This window comes from Chlorocebus sabaeus, chromosome 18, assembly GCF_047675955.1.
Source record: "Chlorocebus sabaeus isolate Y175 chromosome 18, mChlSab1.0.hap1, whole genome shotgun sequence".
Taxonomy (NCBI): Eukaryota; Metazoa; Chordata; class Mammalia; order Primates; family Cercopithecidae; genus Chlorocebus; species Chlorocebus sabaeus.
This window is the reverse complement of record NC_132921.1, coordinates 36,323,966-36,342,713: the sequence shown is the minus strand read 5'-3', so window position 1 is coordinate 36,342,713 and position 18,748 is coordinate 36,323,966. Positions and strand designations below refer to the sequence as shown.

At 45.7% G+C, this 18,748-nt stretch overlaps 1 protein-coding gene across 1 annotated transcript in view; it reads right to left on the bottom strand.

The window, feature by feature from the left end:
• The window catches only part of LOXHD1 (lipoxygenase homology PLAT domains 1), a 181,899-nt gene that overhangs the window by 138,910 nt on the left and 24,241 nt on the right, over positions 1-18,748 (bottom strand). The window contains exon 5 of the mRNA XM_007974137.3: positions 3,056-3,154. Within this exon, the coding sequence (XP_007972328.3) occupies positions 3,056-3,154 (99 nt within the window). The remainder of the gene's footprint in view (positions 1-3,055; positions 3,155-18,748) is intronic.

The following is an 18,748-nucleotide window of genomic DNA, read 5'->3' as shown; positions in this document are numbered from 1 at the left end:
AAGATAATGTTGCAGAAGAGGACCAAAGGCCAAGATTCTCTCACGTCATATTGCTATGAGACCCCAGCCCCAGGAAAGAGGCTAGCCTTCTCCAATAATGTAGCTTAGGCCTCACAGCCCAAGGGCCAATGTCTCTCTCCCAGGTCTGCAGTCTTGCCCTGCAAGATCCTCCTGGAATGACCCAGTATGTGATGGGTAACAGGGACCTGCATAGTTGCTATTGCTACTGTCTCCTCTAGTTTCTGCGAATAAATTCTGTTCTGGGTGGTGGTGGTGGTGGTGGTAGTGGTGGTGTTGATACAACATGTGCTATCAGATTATTCACATTATAATTTATTATTTAATTACTTAGAAATATGCTTTTTAATTTTTAAATTGGGTGAGATGTGGATATTTCTTCTGATTTTATTGCCTTATGATCAAAGAATGTTGTCTCTATACTATTAATTCATTTAAGTTAAGGCTTGCTTTGTGATTTTGTATATGGTCATTATATGCTTGATAAGAATGTGTATTCTCTACCAGTTAGATGCAGTAATCTATATACTCCCTTTAGATCAAGCTTATTAACTGTGTAGTTAAAGTCTTTTCCACTCATACTAAATTTGTATGCATTTGGCCTATCCATTATTGAGAGTATTGTATTAAAATCTCCCACTATGATTCTGTATTTGCTAAATTCCTCCAAGAATTTTGTTAATTTTTGCTTCATAAATTTTGGGAATATGTCCTTAAATTTACACAAGTTCAAAATTATTGTATCATTCTTTTTGTCGTTATTCCTTTTGTCATTGTCTAATATATTTTTATTTAAACAAAGTTGTTTGCCTTAAGGTTTCATTTGACAGATATTAATTAGCTATGCCAGAATCTTTGCTGTTTGTTAATGTTTTCCTGGTATATTTTATTTCATCCCATTTATTCTCAGACTTTCTGTATCATATACCGTATTTAAGCTGGATTTTAGAATTTTCATCCAACAGAATATCCATCTTTTAAATGATGACTTTGTTCTATTTATTAATACATTTGTTTCACTTTTTGCTATTAGCCATGTTTTTTCTTTGCTTCCCTTTCTTCATTTCCTTCCTTGTATCGGATTGATTATTTATTCCCTTTTATTTCTTCCTTTGGTTTTCAAATTATACATTTCTGTTTTTGGGTGATTACTTTTACAATTTTGATATGTATACTTATTAAAATCTACAGTTAATCATTATCCCTACTCTCCTGGGAATGGAGAGATCAGCAAGGGCCAAGACCCTTGCTATGTTTTAACTCTCATCATCCACTTTCCTTCTCAAATTTTATTGATTTTAATTGTTTGGGGTTCACATTTCCTCATGCACTGATGTTAGTCATCATTATTGTTTTGTATAGTCAAGGCTTGCTTAGATTCATTACATAGTTATCCATTTTTGCTCACCTTTGTTTCTTGTATCTCATTCCTTTCTTCTGCATACAATTTCCTTTTTCTCGAAGTATATCCTTTAGTGGTTGTTTAAGCATATGAATGGTAAACTCTATTTGTCTTTGTTTGCATGGAAATTTGCTAATGTAGCCCTCACTCTGGAATGATAACCTAGCTGGTATAGAATTATAGGATGATATATATCATTGCTTAGAATAGTGAAGATACTATTCCACGTACTTATGACCTACATAGGTTGCTGATAGGAATTTGCTATCAATCTAATTATTGTTTTTATAGAAAGTAATCTGCCAAATCTGCTTCCTTTAAAAATATTTCCCTTTGTCTTTAGTTTCACCACAATGTATCTAATTATCTGAAATTCTTGAGGATTTAATCTTATTGTGTGTTGTGTTGATTAATGCTTAGTTATGATGAATTATATACTTGAGTGTTTTGTAGTTTTGGAAAGTGAACACATCTTCAGTATTTTATCTGCAGAAATTTCAGGCAGTCTTGCAAATGCTTTTGCCAAATATGAAAGGTATTAATGGCAGGAAATCAATTTTCTGTACTTGAGGGAGAGGGGCTCCCAAATCACACTTGTAGTGTAAAATCAGACCTCAAGCCCACGTGCAGAGCAGGCCTAAGGTATCCATTTCTCAGCATTTTTTTTTTTTTTTAATTTAGAGCTCTTGCCAAGAAACGTTTACTGTACTGATGAGCAAATTTTTTCCTGGTCTATTTTTTCACTAAAGATGCTCCTCTGAACCATCAGGGTTTCTGGCTTTATATTCAGTTTTAATTTCAAATCTCTTGACTCATGCAGGGCCAAGGTCTCATTTCCTGACCCCACATGGGTATGAAAGCTCATCCTCTAGACTGTTGAGCATGAAAGCTCTCTCCTTCCAGGAGCCACCACATCTATTCATAGTTAACACTTTGGTTTTGAATTCCCTCTTCAATTCTAGCACTGGCACCTGGAGATTTCTCTTTATTTTTTCCTTATAAGCTCAGCAATGCATTTTGAATTCTTTAGTATATTGTTACAAAATTCACATGTCTTTGTAGCTTTTCCAACTCCTATGTAATTCTGCTAAATTGGCAGAAGCAGAAGAGAACCACCTGTCTCCTTCTTCTGACCTGAACTTCCTCTCAACACCTACAGCTGTGTCTGAGTTCTCAGTTCTTGCTTTCCCTGTGAGGCCAACTCAAATTCTTTTCCCAGCCTCATTCTGTTCTGCCCCAAACCACTGCATTGAATCAGGCCACAGCCAGCAACATCCCAAAGTATAATTCAAGATTGGCATGGAGCTTAGAGGATAGAGTAAGTGAGAATGAGTTTCCTAGAGATGTGAAGCTTGGGAGTGTCCATGGTCTGAGATGCAGGACAATTGCAATCAACCCACAAACCAGCCGTACTGTAATCGGAAAACCCATCACATACATAAACTTTATAACACAAACTGAACACCCTGCTGCCCAGGACAGGTCATTCCAAGCCACATCACAAGAAGAGAGATGCTCAACAGAGGAGCCCAAAGGGGAGCTCAAGCTGCCTTCCTCTGCCAGGATTGTGGGAAGAACCCCATCTACAAAACAGTCCTGGGCTTGGCTTGCAAAAAAAAGAATTCAAACCATTACCTGTGTCTCCATACTCTCCAAAAATATTGATGAAGACATCAGCATCTGTCCCTGCACCAATTATATCACCAGTGTACACCTTGACTTCATACTTATTACCTAGGAACAAGGAGAGAGGAAAACCTTAGCTCATCAGGATCCTGAGAAGAGAATAGAGGCCCCAAATAGCTATCACACCATCTACACTTACCCCCAGCAATGCATAAATTGTCACCATTACTGTCAATAACAGAGCAAAAAAACAAGTCAGTCCACATTGGTTCCAAACGGTCCTTACATAATTGTCATCATTACTGTCAATAACAGAGCAAAAAACAAATCACTCAACATTAGTTCCACATGGTCATTGGATGTATGACCACTACTGTATGTGATGAATAAATCAGAGGCAGAGAAGACCTTCTGTTTTTTTCTACTAATATGTTGACTTGAAACACAGGGATCAGCCCAGACCCAAGGTGCCACCCTGAACCAACTCTCACCATCTCTCCCCTGAACTGTTGAAATGTCTCTAACTAGGCCCTCTGTATCTCCTCTACCTTTCCAAATTCGTTTTCCACATTATACCACAGCATAGAAATTCACTGGGAAAACTGGATTCTGCAGATGAAAATCAAATTTATATGTAAATTGTCAAGGCCATAACCAATGCAAAGACAAGAGGCACCAATAGTGGCTGGTATGCTTAGGGCTCTTTGAAAGACCTGTATCTGCTTCCCGTATCTTTGCTCCATTCATTGAACAAAACTTAATTCCCTGTAACCTCCAAATACCTTAGCTTCAGCCTCAGCCACAGCCTTGATGGGAGACGAGGCTCAGAGTAAACTTGACAACATGATGAGACCTGCCCAGGTCTCCCCAGCTGCAGCCTGCCTTAGAGTGAGGAGTAAAGCTCAGGGGTTGGTATGTGTGGTCAAGGGAAGGGGACTCCTCCAGCTTTTCACCGGGTGCCAACAATTCCAAGGGCTGAGACCACGCCCCCTCCCCTTTTCCCTTCCTACAGTGGCTTCCTATTTTTTATGTAGCAGAATCCCTTTTTATAGGTGTCTTTTGCCCAATACCTGAAGCTGGTAAAAACTAGAGCTGTTCTAATCAAGGTTCAGAGTCCCAGCCCCTCTGCCCACCTGTTCCCTAGTGCCTTCTCTGAGCCCTGTCCCTAGCCCATAGAAGTTTTTCTCTTCTGTATTCCTCAGCTCTGCTATGTTACCTGTGACAATGATTTTTGAGTTTTGCCATTTACTGTCTTGTGGTGTTTGCTACTTCCTGCAGGTAAGCCTTCGAATTTCAAGTATTTATAGGAGGGCTGGGAGCAGGACTTCCTTCTCCTAGATAATCTCTCCCACATACCCTAGCACAGTGCTGGGCATGTACATTACAGTCTCATTAAGTACGTTTAAGTAAATTGAATCAAATTTCCTAAAATTCAAAGTTCCCAGGAAGTTGCTCAGGGCAAAGGACTGAGGTTGGAGAGATGAGGAGAAAACTTAATTTCATCCCTTCTAGAGATGACACAGTGCAGGATCCTGCAGGAGCCCCGCAGAGGACAGCCCGCACACAGCCCCTGAAAGTTGTCCTTGACCTGGTGAGAACATTGAGGCAGCAGCAGCTGGTGCCCTCCCTTTCTCTCCTCAATCCTCACTTAGGGAAACCCATCAATGGGGTAGGAAAGAATCCTGCAATCCTTGTCCCTAACTGAGAGCTCCAGGAGGAGCAACCACTCTCAGACTCCCACACCTCTTGCTTTACAGTGAAGATCCTCTGAGACCGCAGCCAGAACCAGAGGTTTGGGAAGAGGCCAGGTCCAGGGAACTCTGAGGTGAGCAGCTTGAAACTTGGGCCACACTCAGGTTACCTGGCAGTAACACCTGGCAGGTGTTCAATGGGCAGATTCCAGGTTTCCCTCCCAGAGCTTCTGAGTCATGCAGTTTGTAAGGACCAGGGAGGCCTCGGCCATGGCTAGCTAATTCTGCTGTTACCATCTTCCATATTCCAGAGGCTGCTCCCTAGGCTTGGTTCTCTCCTCCCTGGCTGGCAACACCGGTGAGAACATTCATTCTGGCTCACAACCTTTCCCAACTCCAGTCCAGGGCTCACTTCACACAGAGGCGAGACCCCTCTTCAGGGTGGCAAGATGCCCAGGGCCCCTTGGCTGGTGAACCCAGGGAGGGTGGGGGCCGGGGAAGGTTCTGAAGGTCGCCACTGAGCATCAGTCCATTGGAAGGGGCAGCAGGGCTCCAGGGGAAACTGCACACAGTGAAGCAGGAGAAAGGATGAGAGGGGCTGGGAAGCATTTATCAAAGGAGTCACCAATATTCTGAATCATTCCAGAAGGCAGAATTCTAATTAGCGAGTTGAGTTATAAAGCAGATTTTCGCTCACCAAAGGAAAGATTTTGTAGTATCTAAGGCTATTCAACAAAGGAATGGATGCCCTTGGATGAGGGAGGGAGTTTTCCCTCCCTAGAGACACCTGACAGCATGTGCCAAGCACATTGGTGGAGAGTCACCTGCCAGGGATGCTGCACAGAAAATGCCATAGGTGAGAGGATGTGGAAACGCTAAAGTTCCTTTTTAATCTGAAATTCCCTGACACTGGACCAGGAACGACAGACTCTGGAGGGAAGCCAAGAGATCAAGGAGAAATCTCAGAAGATAGGGGAAGCACCCCAAATCAGGAAAAGTGAGACCTGGGCAGCACAAACCCACATAGGACTTTGGGAACACACAGCATCTATGCTCTGGGAAAGTCTGGAGAAGCAGACCACGAACCCAAAGCGAGGCAATGTGGGGAGACAGACCAAGAGTCAGAGATCAGGAGACCAGGGCTGAGGTGGAAAGGAGCTTCTAGGCCTTTCCAGCTGAGGTGGACAAGGGACCCAAGCCAAGATATCAGGAAGTCAGGTGGAGAGAGGTCAGGAGGAAGCTGATTCTAGAACAAAAAGACTGCCCTCTAGCCTCTGCAGAACTTTCTACGGCAGATGGGGCCCTGAGTCCATATGCGATTGGCTGGGTGCAGAATAGGATCCCTGTGTGACAGGTGACTGCCAATCACACTGAGTGAGAAGAAAGAGCTGCAGCAGGGATGGATAGATGTACCTCATGAAACCATTTTTTAGAAGGCTCCATACATGGACACTGAGGTTTATTACATCACTTTTCTACCTCCTTTATTTCATATTCCCTCTTCAGGCAGAACCCCAGACTATCTACTTTGCCATTTTCCAAAACAAGGCCCAGGGCCCAATGCCAGTCCTGACCTGTGCTTAGGTGTATCTGCCAATGAGAGAGCAAAGCTGAGTAAAAGTAGGGCTCCATTCTCTCACTGTTGGCAAATGTCAGCTCAGGGCATCGAGCCTTCCTAACAGTCAGACAAGTGCTCCCCAATTTCCTGTGACTAGAATTTCAGTGAGTGCAGACTTGCTGTTCTGGTCTCAAGCGGGTTTTTGCTTGTTCAGCTCACCCCTTGGATCTTGTAATCTGTGAGAACAAAATGCCCACATATGAGATAGGGCTGCTGCCCTGGCAACTGGGCACTGACCAGAGAGAAAGGTGAAAGACCGGTTAAAAAAAGAAAATTCCTGCCCAAAGGCCAGCAGGAAGCGGGGAAATAGGGAGAAAGATGATGATAAGAAAGAATTCCCATGTGAGCCAAAAGGTCACCTTTCATCTCTGAAAATGACATGGTGGATTCATCTTCCAAGGGCAAATAATACTAAATATTCACAAAGGCATTTGCAGCTAACAAGCCACTTGCATATCCTAGATGTCATTTGACCCAAACAATGACTGCATGTGACAGGCAGAGCAGGTGCTGTTGACATTCTCATTTACAGATAAGAAAACTGAAGCTAGAGGGCAAGGTGGCTCGCCCCAGGACAGGTAGTTGCTAAATGATGCAAGAAGGGCTCAAAGCAAGGTCTCTGGTCTTTGAATCCAGGGCTCTTCCCAGGATACCTCAGGCCTCCCAGGTCCTACGCCAGGGTCGGCAAACTTTTTCTGTAAAGCACCAGATAGGAAATATTTTAGGATTTGCAGGCCATTCGGTCTCTGTCACATCAACTGTTCAACTCTGCTGTTGTGGCACGAAAGCAACAATAGACAATATTACATAAACAAATGGTATGTGGCCATGTTCTAGTAAGACTTTATTTATGGACACTGCCATGTGAATTTCATATAATTTTTATGTTCCCCAAAATATTAATTTTTAAAAAAATTCTTTTCAACTGTTTAAAAAACATAGAAACCATTCTTAGCTTGGGGTCAACACAAAAACAGGTGGCAGGCTGGGATTGGGCCACCCATGAGAGTTAGGATATGTCTTTAACTCTCAGGCACTGTTCTGCCTGTCTCTAGGCAGGGGGTGGTGGGCAGATCTGCTCTCTGTGGCCTGGAATGGGAGCAAAGCTGCCTGGACCAGGGTGGTCAGCTGCTGGCTATAGGATAATGGCAGCATATCCAGACCATTAGCTGAGCATCTCAAGGCTCTGAAGACTGGGGAAGGAGTGCCCTCTCTCTGTTGCAGCAGAGCATGTCCTATGCCCATTGTGAATGAGCAGAGCCAACTTTCCCTGCCCCTACAATGCCATGTGGCTGGGCTGAGCCTGGCAGTCCACTGATAGAGGCGGCGGCCTGGTCTAGGGTTTCCTAAAGGTGGGGACAGAGGGCAGCACCACTTCTGCAACCTTAGTCTTAAGCATTTTGTTCATAGCCTGATTGAGATTGAGTAAGGAGCAGAAATGGAAAGAGATGTGAAGGCCAAGTTGGAGGAGAGGCTAGCATCCCTCTTCCTGATCAAGCTTGGGAGAGACGGGGCTTATTGATGGATTATGGAAATCGTCACCCAAGCCAGCTCTAGAGCTGGCCTGTGATTTACCCATTTAGTGTATTATCTGTTGTTCAATTGTCCCTAGATTTGATTTCTCTCTGGCCTTTTAGCAGGGCTACCATCAGCCTATGCGGGGCATTTGTGCAAATTAGGCAAAAAGAACCCCTTTCTCAAGACACTTTACTGCCATCTGTTGGATAACTCTCATAATAAACACACAAATCTACAAGGTCTCTGATGTGAATTGTGTCTCCTTACATAGTCGCACTTGTGCAGTGTGTGACCTGCACATCTGAGCCCAGTAACCCTACCTTTCAGGTAGTCACCTCCTTCCACTAAAGGTCAACATGAGCTCATGGAAGTCAAACTAATTTGAGCATTGATCTGAAGAATATACCGGGAGGGTTGTAGACCAGGGATTAAGCTAAACACATGGTACCTTCCAAAGCCAACCAGAATTGAGCTGGGGTCCTGTGCAGGTGGGATTAGCTGCAGCCTAAAGATAGAGTGCCCACACAAGGCCACAACAGAAGGTTGTCTGTGCCCCCTTTGCCCTGCTCAGTGGATATACATGCCCCGATGTACACTGTTTTTCCTCTGCAGGCCCTGTGGCAGGGACACAAGGCTGCTGCCTCTAAACAGGAAATCCGTCCCTTGCCGGCTGGCCGGAAGCTGCCTGTGTGGGCTTCCAGAAAAGGCAGACACTGGCAGGCCCAAGCTGCCTGCCTGCGCCTGGTGCACCAGCCACCCCCACAGTGCTCTGTCTGGAACAGTCAGCACACAGCAGCGACAGAACACATCTCCAGAGAGCTACCCCAGGCCATGTGGAGAGGCAGAGCCATGAGGGGGCCGGGCCCCCAAATCCAGTGCTGCATGCACAGTGGAGCCTGGTGGGGCTGCTTGCCACATTCCTGACCACAGAAGTCAAGCATATGCCCTGTAACTAAGCCCGCATCTCATCAGATTGCACTGGTGCAATCTGAGCCTCAGGGAAGCTCACGTGGTCCAGGCTTTCTTAGGAAGCAGAGAATCATGAATGAACTGGTGGAGTTTCTTTTCCTTTCCTTTCGCCCATCCACAGATCCTGTTTAAATAGAACGTGGCTTTAGCTATTTTAGCAGGTGAGGGTGAGGAGGGGGTTGGAAGGAGGATGATTGGGCCTGATTTTACCCCACCCGCAAGTGAATCTGCAATGGCTCACACCCTGACACCCCTCACTTCCGCTCACTGAGAGCCAAGATGCTAGAAGTGAGATATCACAGGCGCTGCGTAGGAGGAGATGAAAATGGCAAGAGAGAGATTCAGCGGGGGCTGCCCTGGGGGTGGGAGATGAGGGGGAATGTTCTCTCCCAGCCAGGGAAGGCCCCCTCACTACTCAAGCCCACACAGATGTGGGGAGGGGTTGGTCCGCAGAACCCAAGGATGGGCAGGGGGGCAATGCCATGTGCCAGAAGCTGGCTCATGGCCACCGACCAATGGATTCCCTCCCAGGAGTGTGGACTCCAGTTCTTTCTCCCATGCTACCCCAAAAAGGTTTCCTCTTCCTTTGTCAGGCCTGGAGACCCATTGCCTCTCAGCCAGGCTCTCATCTACTGTCTCTTCCTCATTCTCCAGAGTCTTCCACCTCCATTACCTCCAATCCACCCTCCCACCATCACTTTGTACCAACTCTTCCATGGCCTCTGCGAGATGCTCTCTGCTCCTGGGACCACACACAAGGCACTGGGACGATGGATGACAGGCTCTCTTCCTTTGCTTTCCTCCTGTAACTTCCTTCCTTAGTCTTTTCTCCCTCTCACTGTCTTACAAATAAAACTGGAACTTTTCTCCTTAGAACACCCTCCACCATGCATTCCTTGCAGACACACTCCTTACCAAAATCATAAGCACCTCTGTTGCTCCGAGAAATTGCAATGAGCCAGTCACTTCTACCACATCGTTTAATCCTCACAGTGATGGACCCTATGGCTACTAGCGTCACCACTTTTAATAATGAGGCAATGGAAGCAGAAGCTTAAGAAGCTTGATGGTATTCACACAATTAGAAAGGGTACAGCCTAGATTTGGACTCGGGGCATCTAGACAAGAAAGTTCCCTCTTGGCTGTCATTGCCCCCAGCCTGCCAGCTTTCAAACCTCAGGTTCTCTCAAACTTCAGGTTCAAACCTCAGGTTCTCTCAAAAGTTCCCACCTCCCAAACCCACATTGCCCCACTCCTGGTCATGCTGTGTTCCTTTAACAACTAACGTGCTCAAATACAGTCTGTGCATTTGACCTCAGCCAAGCCTAGTTATGCACTGACATGAAAACATCACTTGGTCCTTAAAAGTTGCTCATGGGCAGAAATCAAGAAATAATATTCTACAGCAGTGGCATCCAGTCTTTTGGCTTCCCTGGGGCCACATTGGAAGGAGAATTCCCTTGGGCCACACACAAAATACATTAACACTAATGATAGCTGATGAGCTAAAAAAAAAAAAAAAATTGCTAAAAAATCTCATGTTTTAAGAAAGTTTATGAATCTTTGTTGGGCCATATTCAAAGCTGTCCTGGGCCACATGCAGCCTGTGGGTGGTGGGTTGGACAAGCTGGCCCTATACCATTCATTCCCCTCAAGTAAATATACAGCTGGTACATTTTTCTAGGGAACTGTTCAATGTAACTCTGATACTATCAGGTGTGAAACATAGGAGGGAGTAGATCAGCCTCCACTCTTTTAGCTTATCCTGCTGGTTCCTTTTCCAGCCACTGCCCAGTCCTGAAGAGCTATTTCTACCTGCCCTGCAGTCACTCATCCTCCTTTGCTTCCTTTCCTGCCTCTCTACGGAAGACTCCTCCCATCCACCTGCACATTTCTGTAACCTTGGCTCCATTACTTCCCTTTCCAACCCAGACTCTAGTAGACTGCTAGTATTATCTTCCCAGAGCGCCAGAACACCATCACTTTTCATATACTACTGGAATGTCACCCAACCTTCCTGGAGGGCAGGTGAGTGACATATGTCAAAAGTCTTAACATTCTGCAAATCCCTTGAACCAACCATTCAAGCACTATGCATTAGTTTATACTGAGGGAGTAGTTATATTAATTGATCACCTATAAGGATGTCTATCACAGCATCGTTAATACTGACAAAAAATTGAGATCAACCTAAAAATATCCAAAATGGGAGATTGGGGGGAGTGAAATATTATATTCTCCCATTCATGGACTTCTATGCAGCCACTTAAAATAACAGAAGATGGGCCGGGCACAGTGGCTCACACCTGTAATCCCAACAGTTTGGGAGGCCAAGGTGGGCAGATCACTTGAGGTCAGAAGCTTGAAATCAGCCCAGCCAACATGGTAAAACCCTGTCTCTAATAAAAATACAAAAATTAGCCAGGTGTGGTGGTGCATGCCTGTAATCCCAGCTACTCAGGAGGCTGAGGCAGGAGAATCACCTGAACCCAGGAGGCAGAGGTTGCAGTGAGTCAATATCATGCTACTGCACTCCAGCCTGGGCAACAGAGTGAGACTCTGTCTCAAAAAATAAATAAATATAAAATAAAATATCAGAAGATGATTTGAGTCTATAATGTAGTATTAAGTGAAACAACATGGTTATAAAATTGAGTATAATGCAATACCATTTTAATATGTAGGGTTTAATATGTTCATAAACAAAGATTTAAAGAATGGGAAGGAAATTCACCAAAATGTTAACAGTGATGTCTCCAAGGCATTTGTACTCAGTACTTAAGTTCAAGTCTCTGGATTTGCTCCTAGCTCCATCCTTATAAATGATTTCACCTCTCCCTTCCTCAGTTTTCTTCATCTGTAAGTTGGGGATAACAATAAACCTCCCTCGCAGCACTGTGAAAATTAAATGGATGTTTAGATAGATAGGTGGATGGATAGATTAGATTAACAGTTTTTTGAGTAAGTGCCGGATAAAAATCAGCTATTATCATCTTTGAGTGACTGGATTATGGACGATTTTATTATTCTTCTGTTGCTTATTTGTACTTTTGAATTTTTACAATGGCCATATTTTTTCTGTGATTGAAAACTGAAGTCACCTAATGTCAATACTTCAGTAGGTCATGTCCTCTGTATTTCAGAAGAAACCGTTGAAAGTTCCTGCCAATTTATTATACCCTCAAGCTGGCTTTGTCACACAAATGCCTTGAGCCAGTCTTAGTGGCAGTGAGGCTGGAGGGAAGATTGAGAACTGGATGGCCAATGAGAGAGAATAGACACGAAGGCCACCAGCAGAGACCCAACCCCAGACAGGTGGGAACCCTTTCTCTGACTCTTGCTGGGCTCACACTGGCAGCTCAAGGGAGGGTTTCAGCAGGAAGCCATTGGTGCTGGATTGGACACTGACAGCTGGATCCGGGCCAAGACAGTGTCTGTGTCATCAGTTCAGATTTTCATGTATACAAAATGCAACATGGAAAAAGTGCTAGTTCTACAAACAGAAAAAAAAAGGCTATTTTAAACACCTATTTAAAGACCAAAATAACCAAGTTTGAAGCAAATACACAACGCCATGCATTCTCCAAATGTTCTGGCTGCTGGATTGAAGAAGAATGTGGCTGGTGGTGGTTCTGGGAGGGTGGAGGCCACAGTGAAAATATGAGGTGGAGGATCCCTTCCCAGCTGTGTGAGTGACACTGGGCCACCAAAGCTCTTTTGCCCAAGTACCCTCATTTCATTTAAAATCCTAGAAAACTCCTCACCCATGAAGTCTCAGTTTGAGCATCAACTCCTCTATAAATCCCTCCTGATTCCTTCTTCCCCTATGCTCCCATTGTCCTGGGCCATACCCCACTTAGAATATTCTATCCCTGTGCACTGTGATTGTTTATTGGCTTGATTCTCTCCCCTCTAGACTCTGAGCTCCCAGAGAGAAGGGCCTGCATGTATTCACCCTGAGCGCGGGCTCTGGTGCATGGAAGGCTCCCCTGCAAAATGCCCATTGAATCACTGAATGAATGTACTTAACAGGAGGAATGACAGTAGTATGAGCTGGCACCAAAAGCCCAAGACTGCAGCTCTGCCCTACAGTTATGCTGTGTGACCAAGAGCAAGCAGCTTAATTTCCTTGGGCTTCCATTTTCTCCTCTGAAATGGAGGAAGAGTAGATAAAGTCCCTTTTGGTCCTTAAATTCTCTGATATGCCACACTGGGGCCTCACTCAGAGTGGTTCTCTTCTTCCCACTCTTTCCGGAGATGATTTTCTGCAGTGCTAGGTGGGAGCAGATGGGGTGGGTGGGGAGCTGCTGTGAGCTTCAGTGGAGGAAAGTGCTGCAGGGCTGGCTCAGCCCTCCCTACCCTTGAGCCCTTGCCCCTGTCTGGAAATTCCTCCATGGAGTTCAAAGGAACAATGATCCCCAAGCAGCACCCACAGCAAATAGGCTCAGAGAGCCCTAGAGAATGTGTAATGCTCCGTGAAGGAAAATGGCAAAGCATCAGAAAAAGAGGCTCTCCCTCCTGGCTTTAACTGCAGTCAAGGTCATGAGTCTCTTCCCAGTTGTCTGCTTGAACCTGCCTAGATTCCAGAGGGGAACCGGGCACTGAGTATCTCTGGAGTCCTCTCTGAGAGGTTTGAATCTTAAGCCTGTGCATCTCAGAATCAGAAAAAGCCTGGATGTGGGGGAAGAAGAAAAGGAAACATCAGGAGCTTAACCACAAGGACAAGCACCACGCTACTGTGTCATTTACTGAGCATTGACTCTGTGCCTCTGCACTAAGTCCTGTGTGCTCATTTCCCCAGTTAACCTTATCAGGTAGAAATTAATGTTATCTCCATTTTACAGATGAGAAACTGGAGGCACAGAGCTTAAAGCATCTGCTCATGCTAGCATAAATGGCAAAATGGCAGAGCTAGCTTTTGACCATGGAGAAGGGGAGTCCAGAGACCGAGCCCATGGTGGGGGACTATCTTGAAGATGGGAAGTATAGGGGGATGAAATAGGGGAGAAAGATCCACAGCAGAAAGGAAGCCACCAAAGGCCAATCTCCTTTTGCCCCCGTGAAAGACAGCTGGCCTTGGACCTCTCCATCTCTCTTTGGTTATGAAGGTGGACACTCTAGTGCCCTGAAAAGACTCCAAGAGACCCCCTAGCCCAGGCACTCTACAGAGGAAGAAACTGAGGATGGGAGGGGAACTGAGATCTGCCCCAGGTCTCATTGCTATTGGGTGGCAAAGCCAGAACCAGAACTCAGGATGTATAGTCCCATGTGCTTTCTGACCCAGAGAGTTACTTTAACATTGATGATTTAGGCGAGGCGCGGTGGCTCACGCCTGTAATCCTAGCGCTTTGGGAGGCCAAGGTGGGCGGATCATGAGGTCAGGAGATCAAGACCATCCTAGATAACACGGTGAAATCCCGTCTCTACTAAAAATACAAAACAATTAGCCAGGCATGGTAGTGGGCACCTGTAGTCCCAGCTTCTTGGGAGGCTGAGGCAGAAGAATGGCGTGAACCCAGGAGGTGGTGGAGCTCGCAGTGAGCGGAGATTGCGCCACTGCACTCCAGCCTGGGCAACAGGACGAGACTCTGTCTCAAAAAAAAAAAAAAAAAAAAAAAAAGATTGATGATTTAATTACTCTATGGTAATATCCTATAGAATCTGGGAATAAGTCAGGGCTTCTGGTTTCTTGACAGAGCCTTTGTGATGGGTGTTTTATGCTCCAATCATGCAGGGTGCTTTCATTTTGCATTTGCTTTTGCACTATGCAGTCCTCTGGCAGGTCCATGATCCTCTGCAGGGCAGTACAATTTGCACATGCCCCTAATACGTTAATCAAAATCCCTTTCTTATCCCATTCTCCCCTCAAATGCACCCTGGGCACCATGCCCAACGTGGTCATGTCAAGACTGGGTACACATCTGGAGCTGTGTGATAATCATTGTGTGGCACTGCATGGGCTGGAATAAAACTATAACCCATTTACCTGATGAAACAGCCAGGAATGGAAACAGTGATTATGCTGAAAACAAACACAATTCCATTTCTACCCATTCCCAAGTGCTGTGCAGCTTTCAGCCCCCAGCTCTAGTTTTCTCACTGGGCATAAGAAAAAAAAAAAAAGAAAGAAAGAAAGGAAAAGAAAAGAAAAGAAGGAAATTCATTTGCTCCAGACTGGGAGTCCAGATGTAAATGTCATTCACCCCTCCCACCACCTGCATGAGCCCAGCCCACCTGCCCAAGTTGTTGTTTCTTCTTATGGGTTCTCTTTCATGTAATCGTCAGCCTCTCTTCTCTTTGAAGTACACAACAAAACTGGTTGCAACCATATTTGTTATTAATCTACCCAAGAAGATTACATGCCCCCTAGATGGTGGCTTGTCCTTCCCAAAACCTAGAGAACAAGTCCCAGCCAAGAGCAGGTGTGGGATCAGGACCTGCCTTCACACTGGGCCCTCTAAATGCAAGGGGCCTCTCTGCTTCTGCCAAGACCTGAGTCTGAAGCATTTCTGAACTGTTGTGCTGGGTTCTGACAGTCCTGGGGTGTGAGCAGCCCCCAGGCCAGCTGCAACGCAGCTCTTGGCTTCAGAGGCCTGTCTCATGGCCAAGTTGGTGGAGCCTTCCCCAAGCAGTGTGGTGTGGGCTCAGTATTAATCTAAGCCACATGATCATCTCAGTGCTTTTCAAAGTGAGAGGGTTTGTGGGTTGGCACTGGGCTGTGGGTAATTACTTGGCCAGAAGGCAGGAAATGACATCATATTGGCGGTGAGAAGGCCAAGCAGGATCTGCCTTAAACAGATTTTGCTCATGCTTCCCTACCGGGTGACAGTCCCCCAGCCCAAGCTCCTTCAAGACCCAACATGAGGTCATCCCAAATCTACCTGGAGAGCACACGCCATCTTATCAGGCCTTGCCTAACTCAGATGTCTCGCCCAACCTCATCCTTCAATACTGCCCCATAGAGAAGGCAGGGATGTGCCCTGAGCTTCCCTGAAGTCAGAGAGGACTGAGTAGCCCTGCATTCTCAGACTGGGTAACTCTGCAGTGAGCTTATGACTTGCACCTGGGCACTGTGCCCTGTGAATGTCTCACCAAAAGGGACAACATCAAAGTGGGTATGGGGGGGTATGAAATCAGTGGGTGGGAGACACCTGGAGGCAAGCAAGAAAGAAGGTTCTTAGCTAACACACTGCCAGAGAAAGCAAGTGCTACAGGGACCTCAGAGAACATCTCATGCAACCTAGTAAGAAGATGAGGAAACAGAGACCCAGAGAGGATGAGCAACTTGCCCAGAGTCACATAATTACCAAAGTGTGAGGCTAGGACTCAGGTCTCTGCCCCTTTGGAAAGCTCTTTCCACCTATCTCTGTGGCTTGTCTTGATAACCAGGTGTGTCTATACACGACCTCCTGTTACCACATATGCACACAACCTGTTCCTTCCCAACATTCATACAAGTCCCTAAGTCCCAGTGGCCAAGGTAGCAACTGTGAGTAAAAGCCATCACCAGGTAGGTAGGAGGAGACCACAGTGTTACCCTCAGAGAAATCTGAGCTTCACTGGAGAAACCCGAGAGATACATATTAGGTAGTTAGAGCCCTGAAATATGGTATTTCATGGCAACGTATACATCTCATAATACCTGACAGCTACACCGCTCCCACCACCATCAGTCTTGGTGGCTCATCTTGGTGGTGATTCTGCGAGAGCACATGTGAACCACAGGGATTAGGTTGAGAAGGTCCTCTTCCCTGCCCATGAGATTCCTTACATATCCCTGATTGCAGAATCACTGCACAGGAGTGTGTGGCACAGAATTTCCTCGCAGAGTTTAGAGAGGAAGGGGACACCTGAGGCAGAGGAAGTAGGTAATGCCATCCAGAGAGGCTGAGACTTCCCATCCAGTGGGGTCAGGGTGACATGCAAAAAAGAGGAGGGTAAAAGAGAGGAGGTGAGGGGCAAGGGGCTTTGACAGTTCCTCTGGCCCTGGCACATGTTTCAACAGAAGATCCACAGTTTCCTATATCACCAACTTGAAACAGAACTCTGGGAACAAGGAGCCACTCAATTAGCAAATAGGGCAGGCCCCAGGGCTCCAGAAACAGTTGCTCCACTGGGTCCATGGAAGGCTTGATGAGATAGGGCCTGAATCCCAAAAATGGCTGTTGGTGGTCTGGTTTCCGCTTCACAATCTCCGAACAGATTGGCACAGGGTGTCTAATACTGCCCTCAGGCCTCAGTTCCACTTCCAGTGGGGCCCTTGAAACCTCCTCAGGGTTAATGAATGCTGGAGAGAACAGCTTTCAGAGCCACTGTCTACCAGACCCAGGAGCCAACACAATCTGAGCAAACAGGTTGAGAAATGGGAGCTGCTAGCTCTAGACTAAGAAACAGAAGAGGTGGTGGGGAGGCACTCTGTGCTGCTTGCCTTGACCTTTGTCCCATGTGCAATATGGGGATAATAATAGCCCCTACTTCTCAGAGTTTTTAAAAGATACTACTTGTAAAATGTATGCATACAAAGACACAAGGCTACAGAAGTATTTTGTCTCAAAGTCATATAGCTAGGAGGTGGTAGAGGTGAGATTTGAACTCAGGACTCCATGATTTGAGGTCTGGCACTCTGAGCCATGATGATCTACAGTCTCCTTGTGAGCACTTCGTATGATGGAAATCTGTGTCCTCCACTGGACTGTGAGCACCTTGAGGGCAGGGACTATGTCCTTATGCATAGCCTCAGCATCTTAGAGCAGCTCAAGAGGGCATTGCCGACGGCAGCTGCTAAGGATGATGCTGCACCTGTAGGCAGGGGAGATGGTGCTTAGCTTCCAGCCAGGGGCTGCCATCAGTGTGGAGATGTTAATGCAACTACTCTGCCTCCTGGGTTCTGAGTTATCAAGAGGGTGAGCCATTCCTGGCAGGGTGGAAGAAATCCACCAGGAAGAGAATCACACACATCCATGGCAATAGAAGGGATGCCAACAAGCAGATGGCAGGAGGGAAAATTCACTACACTTCTGGAGCAATTTGATAGCCAAGACTCTGTTCCCAGGGATAATAAATGCAGATATGCTGGAAAAGTGGTTGCCAGCCTTCCATAGGCCCCAGAAGGTGCCAGGACCCCTGACACCCACTCTTAGAGTCAGACAAGCCTAGAGATGGCTGCTAATTCCCTGTGCCAGCTCTGTGTATGTCTGAAATGCTTATTCACGTGTGATGTCTGACTGAACCATTCCATTGACAGGTTGAGGGCAGCCAGCCAAGACTGGGACGCCCACTCCTACTGATTCATATGGGGATGAGTCAGGAGAATCCAGGAGGTTTCTCTAGGAGCCTTGAAGTCTTGGGCAAGAACTGAGGAGTTGGGGTGAAGGCATTTTCCTCTTTTCTTCCACATGAACAGAAGCTTTTTGACTGAAAGTCAATATGGTCTATGGTCACTGTTAAAATCACTTAATGAATATTTTGAATGCATTAAAAGAAGTGACTTATCAAGGGATCCTGAATAGCCAAAATAATCTTGAAAAAGAACAAAAGTTTGAGGTCTCACACTTCCTGATTTTAAAACTTACCACAAAGCTACAGTAATCAAACCAGTGTGGTAGTATCATAAAGACAGACATATAGACCAGAGAACAGAACAGAGAACCCGGAAATAAACTATCATATATATGGTCAAATAATTTTCAACAGAGGTGCCAAGACTATTCAATAAGGAAGGGACAGTCTTTTCAACAAATAGTGCTAGGAAAACTGAATATCCACATGCAAAAGAATGAAGTTGGACCTTGATTTGTATCATCTGCAAAATTTAACTCAAAATGGACCAAAGACCTAAATGTAACAACTAAAACTATAACACCCTTAGAAGAAAACACAGGGGAAAAATCTTCATGACACTGACCT